Below are 9,183 nucleotides of genomic sequence, written 5' to 3' on the forward strand. Positions count from 1 at the left end.
GCATACCACTGGGCTCAACCTGCGGTGATCTCAAGCATGGTGCATACCACTGGTTTTCACCTACAGTGATCACAAGTATGGTGCAAACCACCGATCTTCACCTGCGGTGATCATAAACATGGTGCAAACCACCGATCTTTACCTGCGGCGATCACAAGCATGGTGCAAACCATCCATCTTCACCTGCGGTGATCACAAGCATGGTGCATACCAATGGTTTCCACCTGCAGTGATCGCAAGCATGGTGCAAACCAGCTGTCTTCGCCATGAGCGCCAGCACACCAACCATGAAGAGAGGATACCCAGTGACCATCAGCTCTGCAAGTGCATTGGCAGTGAGAAGAGTAGGGCTGGCAGGATGGCTAGCACAGACCACCCTGGCGCCTGTCTCTCTCTGGGGGGCTACAGTTGTGGTGGACTGCGTAACCACCAGAACTCATCTTTACCTGGGCGTAGAACCGCTCCAGTGGGGGGCTGCCACTACGATGGACCCTCGCGTACACGGTTGTGGGGACCACATACTGCCCCCGGCACCCACAGTGCCCAGAATCCATACAATGCCGCAGCCCCCCTCATCTGTGCTTCACACCGCGCCAGACCCCATCACCTGACCAGGGTAGGCCGGAGTCCAATACCGCAGACCCCCAGATCCATGCATCCTGTGTGGTGGTGCCATCAGGGCGCTGACTGCTCCAGACCCCAACGATGCCCCAGGCCGTGCACCTACCTGTAGAAACTTCTCTAAGCCTCACAGCACCCAGGACCCCTGCAACACATGACCCCCTCAAAGCCTGTCCCACCACAAGCCCCCCAGCACCCCACCAAGGCCTGGGCCCCCCGCACATACCTGGGGTTGCTGCTGTTCCAGTACACCGCGTACCGGTCCGAGATCAGCTTGCTGGGGTCGTCGGTCCAGACGGAGGCCCAGAGCAGCGCCCCCAGCAGCAGCACGAGGGGCTGCGGCCGCTCCATGCCAGGCGGGGGCTTCAGGGCGGGCTGGGCACCATTGGCACCCACCGGCGGGGGGCTCCGCTGTCGTCCGCGCCCATCAGAGCCCCTCGGCTTGTCCACAGTTCTCCTCCGCTGATGGGAGTCCTTGAGGTGAAACCAGACGTCTGTCCCTGTCTGGGTGGGGGTTCAGTCCGGGAGGGGTCACTTCCACTGACTTTGTGCAGCTTGGCATGGGTGGGCAGAGCTCCCCGCCACAGCACCTTCACTCTTTCGTGCAGCTCTCTACCTGTGGCCTCTCCCTCCACAATGACCTCCCCACCCTCCTCCAGTCGTTCTAAACGCCCCCCACCCTCTTTGCACCATGTCCTGGCCGCCCCTCTTACTTCTGCACCCTCACTGCCCCCTCCTTTCTGCGCCCTGTCCCCCTCTCTGAACTTTCCCTTTCAGTGCACTCTCTGCAAAAGCTCCCCCCTCACCAGCCGTGACACCCCCTTCCCTGCTCTGTACCCCTCTACTGTAACTCCGCGCCCCTTCCCTCTGCTCTCTCCATGAAGGGCCCCCTTGCCCCCCCAGCCTTCAGGCGCCCTAGCCTAAGCCTCTCTGTCCTCTCCCGTCTATCAGTACTCTGCACCGAGGTGGGCCGCCCCTGCCCCGTCCCCTTGAGCCCTCAGCCCCCAACATCGGCGCTATGTCCCATCTGCCCTCCCCCACCTACCTCTGAGTCCCTATCTGCACCCCTCGTATCTCTGAGTCCCTGTCTGCACCCCCTCCTATCACTGACCCCCTGTCTGCACCCCTCGTATCCCTGGTCCCCTATCTGCACTCCCCCACCTACCTCTGAGTCCCTATCTACACCCCTCGTATCTCAGAGTCCCTGTCTGCACCCCCTCCTATCACTGACCCCCTGTCTGCACCCCTCGTATCCCTGGTCCCCTATCTGCACTCCCCCACCTACCTCTGAGTCCCTATCTACACCCCTCGTATCTCAGAGTCCCTGTCTGCACCCCCTCCTATCACTGACCCCCTGTCTGCACCCCTCGTATCCCTGGGCCCCTATATGCACCCCCTCCTATCACTGACCCCCTGTCTGCACCCCTCGTATCCCTGGGCCCCTATATGCACCCCCTCCTATCACTGACCCCTGTCTGCACCCCTCGTATCCCTGGGCCCCTATATGCACCCCCTCCTATCACTGACCCCCTGTCTGCACCCCTCGTATCTCTGGGCCCCTATATGCACTCCCCCACCTACCCCTACCTGCACCCCCACCTCTGTGTACTCGCATCCCGCACGTCCATAAGTGTGTGTATAGACCTCCGTGTACCTCCTCCCCTCACCCGAGGTGACCCCCTCCCCTCACCCCTTACTTAGGTGACCCCCTCACCTCAGGTGACCCCCCTCTTAGGTGACCCTCTTCCCCCTAGCCCCCTCACCTGCTCTCTCGCCCCAGAAGCCAAGGTGCCCGGACCCCCCTCTAATCTGCCCTCCCCCCCCCCCCCCCCCTAGCACTCAAGGGAGTCACTCAGTGGGTCCCAGGGCAGACCGGGGAGCTTCTTACCGACCCCCCTCCTCAATCTCCAGGCCCCCCCGGGCTCCCCAAAACTGCCAGTCCAGGACACCGGTGCAGGAGGTGAAGCCCGCTTCCGGCTGTCAGTCCAGACCAGGCACCGGCCGGAGGGACTGACTGGATATCTCAGTGCGCGGTGCCAGGTCCAGGGCCAGGTGCCGGTCCAGAGGAAGTCAGTGCCAGGTGCCGGTCCAGAGGAAGTCAGTGCCAGGTGCCGGTCCAGAGGAAGTCAGTGCCAGGTGCCGGTCCAGAGGAAGTCAGTGCCTGGTACCGGTCCAGGATGCTGGTCAGGGCTGTGGGTCCAGACTCGGGGTCCCTCCTGATGGCCCTTGTTGCTGGGTCCGGCCGGGGCCAGGTAAGTTGGGGTGATGCTGGCGGTGCTGGCGGGGGGCCCCTGCTCTGGGTCGGGTCTTTCAGCTGCTCTTAGTTCTCTGGGTCTGATCTCAACTCCCCCGGGCTCAGCTCCGGCAGCACATGTGCCCCCCCCCCCCCCCCCCCCCCCCCCAAGGTGGGCCCCAACAGTCTCCGCGCTTGAATATATTCCCAGGCAAGACGCTGATTGGTTGACTTCCTGCTTCTAAAACGACTACGATTGGTCCTTTTTAAGGTGGAAATGCTTAAGGTGGAGAAAGTAACAGCGTCTGGAGTGAGGTGCTCAGGATGGCGAGAGGGAGAGGCAGCCGGAGCTACACCCGCACCCTGCATCCTGCCCTGCACCACCTCTGCACCCTACACCATGCATCCTTACCCTGCATCCTGCCCTGCACCACCTCTGCAGCCTACATCCTTACCCTGCATCCTGCCCTGTACCTCCTCTGCATCCTACACCCTGCATCCTGCCCTGCACCACCTCTGCAGCCTACACCATGCATCCTTACCCTGCATCCTGCCCTGCACCACCTCTGCATCCTACACCCTGCATCCTGCCCTGCACCTCCTCTGCATCCTACACCCTGCATCCGACACCCTGCATCTGCCCTGCACCTCCTCTCCATCCTACACTCTGCATCCTGCCTTGCACCTCCTCTGCCTCCTACACCCTGCATCCTGCCCTGCACCTCCTCTGCATACAACACCTTGAATCCTGCCCTGCACCTCCTCTCTATACTACACCCTGCATCCGACACCCTGCATCCTGTCCTGCATCCCACACCCTACATCCTGCCCTGCACCGCCTCTGCATCCTACACCCTGCACCTCCTCTGTATCCTGCACTCTGCATCCTCCACCTTTCATCTTGCCCTACACCTCTTCTCTATCCTACACCCTGCATCCTGCCCTGCACCTCCTCTGTATACTACACCCTGCATCTTACACACTGCATCCTACACCCTGCATCCTGCACCTCGCCTGCATCCTGCACCCTACATCCTGCCCAGCACCTCCTCTGCATCCAACACCCTGCCCTGCACCTCCTCTCCATCCTACACCCGCACCCTGCCCTGCACCTCCTCTCCATCCTACACCCTGCACCCTGCCCTGCACCTCACTGCACCACGAACCCTTACTGCACCACAGTACTTACCCCTCACTGCACCCCGGTACGAACCCTTACTGCACCCCGGTATGAACCTTTACTGCACCACGGTACGAATCCCTCACTGCACCACCACACAGACCTCTTACTGCACCACCGTACAGGCCGCTACCATGCTCTATAACCAGTGGCAGCTCCCCTGCTAAGTCGGAGGAGCGTCACCCCACTGCTCCTTGTAGTGAAAAAAAAGGAAAAATAAAACGATAATAACACAAGGTTATTTTATTTTAGTTTTCCCCGTTGTGGCGTCTTTGTGGGGTCGCTGCTCTCAGCGCGTGGGTAGGAGTGGTTTGCGCTCCCTATGTGAGCACGAGTGCTTGGCCGGCCTTCTCGAGCCGCCCAAAACAGTCATGCGCACTTACCGTGTTCTCCATGCAGGCTGTATTACACCATGAGTGGCTGAGTGCTGTGCACGGCACTCACACCAACAACAATGCTGCAGTGCAGTGTTGTGATTGGCTGCAGGGAGCCCTTGTGCTTCCTGTCTCCCCAAGAAGCCAGGAAGAGGATGTAGGAGAGGCAGCGGCCAGCCGGGAGGAAAGTGAGTTTATTTTAACCAACCCCTCACACACTTCCCTCGCCCAACTGCTGCTTCTAGGTAGCAGCCGCCGCTGTCTATAACAGCTCCTGTTTGGGGGTGTCACGGGCACATTACACATGACACTCTCTGATCACCCCAGTTTTACAGACCACCACCTGCCCCTTGCATGATCCTTTCAAGCACAAAGGATGTCTTGGGGGGTTCCTCTGGAGATAACGGCATTTTGTTGTTGCTGTAAACAGAGACTATGTCCAGTCACACTAGAACAGCGACCACCCTGGGAATGAGCGCCCAGGCGTTTTAGGCGAGACTCCTGCCATGAATTCCAGCAAGAGCCCCTCAGCATGAAAGGCCTCCCCGGGTTCATGAGTAGCAGCCCCAGCAGCAGCTGCCCCGGGCTCCCAGCCCACGACCGCAGCAATGAGACTGCCCAGCTCAGCTTGAATTATCATTCAACTATCAGCTTTCAATCTGCTCTGGAAATGCAGCCGTTTGTCTCCATCAGAACATTAGCTTCTGAAAATGCACATAGTTTTCTAGCAAATACCACTTTCCATTTTGAGCAAGCAAACATTTTTAAAGAAGGAAACTCTATTTTGCCCTCGCAATGTGAGTGTTGGTTTTGAGGAACTTCACAGCCCCGAAACATCATCTTGTCATTTTCATGAAGTATTCGCCTGTACAGATGGCCCCTGTGGATAGATTCTGCTTCAAGGGCCAGGTGCTACATTCATAGGCCACGGATGCTCAGCATAACATCAAGGGTGCCAGTGAACAGGCCCTTGATGCCCACCATTGTACCAGGGACACTGCTGTGCCAAGGCTGGACACCATAACGGCTAAGATACCCACACTGCATCAATTCTCTCTATCATGGAGTGAGGGCCACAACTAGGCCACGATCGCACAAAATATGCTAAGGACGGCCATTATTATGCCATTGCCACTATTATGACGTGAACTGACACAGCAGTGCCAAGATGAACCCCTTATGACGGGAGACAGACGATAGTTGTGGTGGTCCTCGGCACAATGCATAGCTTCGAGGTACACAATGCCACTCACGCACAAATACACACATACATGTGCACAATGCATACTCAGACGTCGAAGCATGACCGCGAGGCTCCTGCCGGCCTCATCTCTGGGTCAAGGTTCTGCTTTGCTCCGCTCCTTGGGGGAGGAGGGGCTGGACCCACATTTTCACTCCGGCTCCTGCAGTCTCACAATTCGATGGGGCCCTCTTGGCTACTGTTAGCACTTTTTTTTTGCTGAGCCATTGGTGCAGATTTACAAGCCCCTTGCGCCGACTTTACGCCGCCGTTCCGTCACTTCTGTGACGCAGCGGCGTCGTAAACAATAAGCCATGATGCAACATATTTATAACGTGACGCATCTCGATGCGTCACGTTGTAAAGCCCTGCGCTACATTATACCTGCGTCAGGTATAATGTATGCAGGGTGGGCGTTCCGTGGCAAGGAAGCCGTGTAAAAGTGACGCAGTGATATCTAAAAGATTTCACTGGGTCACTTTTACAATGCCACTGCGTCAAAACCTTGCGCCTGCTTGAAGCAGGCGTAAGGAGTGACGCAGCATGTTAGGAATAGGCATTCCTGAGCATTCCTGGAGTTGCGTGGTACTTGCGACATGACTCCAACGATGCGCTGCCCTTACGCCGACAAGATGCGTCATGCATCTGTCTATCCTTGCGCCACGGTGTGCCGCATTGTAAATGCAGCGCATCCATGGTGGCGCAAGGCTATTTTTCCGTCACGCAAGTCAACTGGCGCATTCCTGCTAATATGCCGGTATGCGCCAGTTCTTGTAAATCTGCCCCATGGCGTGGCTGAAGGAGCAGGGCCTACAACGCGACCAACCTCACTGACTATGCTCGATGGAGAGCGGAGACCGATGGGCACACAGCAGACCCTCGAGGCCGAAAGAGTGTGTAACAATATTAACATGAGGCCTGCCATTGGGTGGGCTGGCTGCCACTCCAAGGGTCATGAGGTAAGCAGCGCTGCCTTATTTAATGTGCAGGGGAACTGGTTTGGCTTCACCTCAGAGAGCTATTTCTAGAGTGCTGGGGAGCTACCCGTGCCTCCCGCTACTCGCTGGAGGGCAGTGCTACAGACGTCCCCGAGAGCGCCGGGGAGCTACCCGTGCCTCCCGCTACTCGCTGGAGGGCAGTGCTACAGACGTCCCTGAGAGCGCCGGGGAGCTAACCGTGCCATTACAACGACCGTGTTGTTAACACGCTTGCCTTTACAACGCAAGTCGTTTCTACGACTTGCACTAGATGGCGCGCTGGACTTAGGAATAGTATAAATTACTATTCCTACTCAAGTTAGCGCAACAGAGGGAATGAGTTGGATTTAAAATCCAACACACTCCCTGTTGTTGCACGCCAACTAGCGCAAGTTGTAGAAATGACTTGCGTTGTAAAGGCACGCGTGGTAACAACGCGATCGTTGTAACGACTGCGTTGTTACCTAACTGCGGGCTAGGGGTGGGCGGAATTTGCGAAATCCACTTTCGCAAATTATCGTGAAAATGTTAAAAATTATCGCAAACACGCGGAAATATCGCGAAGATGCGGAAGTTTTTTTCCCGCATGTTCTCGAGATTTTCTGCATGGTTGCGGCTCGCCAACTTACCCATGTGGTTGCTCGCGGGTGCGGCCATCTTGTTTTCAGTTGTCTCGCGGTGCATGATCGCGAGAAGAAAGACGTGATCGTGCGACGTATGACGTCACTGCGGGCGCGAACTGTTGCATGGCTAAAAACAATACAACATCTCATGGAGAACGCGACCGGATCAAGAAAACTTGTCGGCGAACGCAGGGATTCAGGTAAGGCGATCGCGCGCGCGAGAATGTATTATTTTACAGCGCGAGCAAGAAACAAATTATCGCCAAGCTGCGGAATGCGGAAATTTTGACATTTTCGCGCACTCCGCGGAACGCGAAAATGTCAAATTATCGCAATTTCCGCGAACGGAACGAATTTTTCGCCCAGGCCTAGTAAGAACAGCGTTGTAAACGCTGTTTCCCGTCGTACAGGACCTCACTATATGGGAGAACAGGCTCCACCCCTGTCTGACCTTGATAAAGAACATCAATTAGGGGATCAGTGGACTTCCCCACCGTAGGAAGAGATCATTCCAAAACCATAGCCACTCTCCTTAACATATCTGCAAAAGAGAAATTCGTCTCAGTAGCAAGACTAGGAGGAGATAGTAGTCCTGAGGCCAGAAGCCTCCGCAAGTGCAGAAAGCCAACTCTCCACTACAAGAGGCGGAATAGTGTCGGCAAGAGGCTGTAATAGCCCAGACGCCTCCATATTACCTCTTCCAGAAGCCCCGCCATGAGAAGAGAGTGGAAAATCAACATTCCCTCTAGTTGGCTCCATCAACTTCGCACCCTACGTCGATAGACGCTGAGAGGGCGATACTGAGGGAGGAGGAGAAATGGCTCTGACCAGCGCCGCCGATGTCAATGCTGAAGTTGGTTGATCGAGAATAGACGCTGAAGGTAGAAACTTGGAAGGGCTGTGCCAAACCAACACGGAGGGCGAACCCAACAGCGTGGTTCCTCTCTCCTCCATGGGGCCCGACGGTGTTCCGGGGACGGGGGATGCAGAGAATTATAGAATTCTCTCATTTGGGCCATCAATGCCCCGGCTCCAGGAAAGTGGGGAGGCACTGGGTGGAGTTTTGTCCATACTCTTCAACTGGCGAGCGGGAGGAGCTGTGAGGAATGGAGTCCTCATGCTGCGAAGTCGAGAGGTCCCGCGACTTCACCCGTCTACGCCTACCTTAGACCTCGATGGAGAACAATGTCCTCTGAACGGCTTCGGCTCCTGGAACGGCCCTGTGTCTCTGAATGAGAAGTAGACGACTAAGGCCGACGTGAAGTGTCCGAAGACCACGTCAGCCTCGCCGGCAAGAGTTTCATTGGGTGATCCTTGAGCACCCTTAAGCTTCTGGCAGGAGCCGCAATCTTCAGAGTCGCGGTGTCATACACACGGACATCTGTTGAGCACCAGGCACACAAGTCTTAACGCCTGAAGACATGAGAAAAGGCCCACTGTTCCAATGAACAAAAATTGTCAAAGTAGAACACAAAACGGCCTGAGGAACCGCCTTTCCGGATCTGCGTTGCAGCGTGGAAAAGAAGAAACTGACGTCCGCGCACTTGAAGGGACTCGTATAACTCCACTGACCTCACAACCTGAGTTTACGTCATCATGGAGCCGCACGATACCGCCCCTGGTGCGCAGATGTACTGCTGAAAAATTTCCGGATCCTTCAGGGATACCCCCCCCCCTCTAGTCTTGATAGCATTGTGCTTGACCCCCCACTACAGAGGATGTAAATGTCCCACCCTCCGGCCCTCACCTGCTCCTTACAAGACTCGGGGCTGCAGGATGCTGGGATGGATAGACGAGGAAGTCATAAACAACTCCCGCCAGTTCTGATTCCAGGAGCGAAGCAGAGACTGGTTAATAAGACCCTCAGCCGGCCCTTGATGTGAAAAGGAACCGCCCAACTCACCGCGGTGCACTGTGGGAAGAGGAGCCCTGGCC

The 9,183-nt window shown here is 56.6% G+C and overlaps 1 protein-coding gene across 1 annotated transcript in view; it reads right to left on the reverse strand.

Moving 5' to 3' along the window:
* EFNA2 (ephrin A2) overlaps positions 1-1,352 on the reverse strand; it is a 242,906-nt gene extending 241,554 nt beyond the window's left edge. Inside the window, exon 1 of the mRNA XM_085639796.1 lies at positions 848-1,352. Coding sequence (XP_085495922.1) covers positions 848-972 — 125 coding nt within the window. The 5' untranslated portion in view covers positions 973-1,352. The remainder of the gene's footprint in view (positions 1-847) is intronic.
* Positions 1,353-9,183: the final 7,831 nt, after the last annotated feature.

The sequence above is a fragment of the Triturus cristatus genome, chromosome 12, assembly GCF_964204655.1.
Source record: "Triturus cristatus chromosome 12, aTriCri1.1, whole genome shotgun sequence".
In the NCBI taxonomy this organism is placed as follows: domain Eukaryota; kingdom Metazoa; phylum Chordata; class Amphibia; order Caudata; family Salamandridae; genus Triturus; species Triturus cristatus.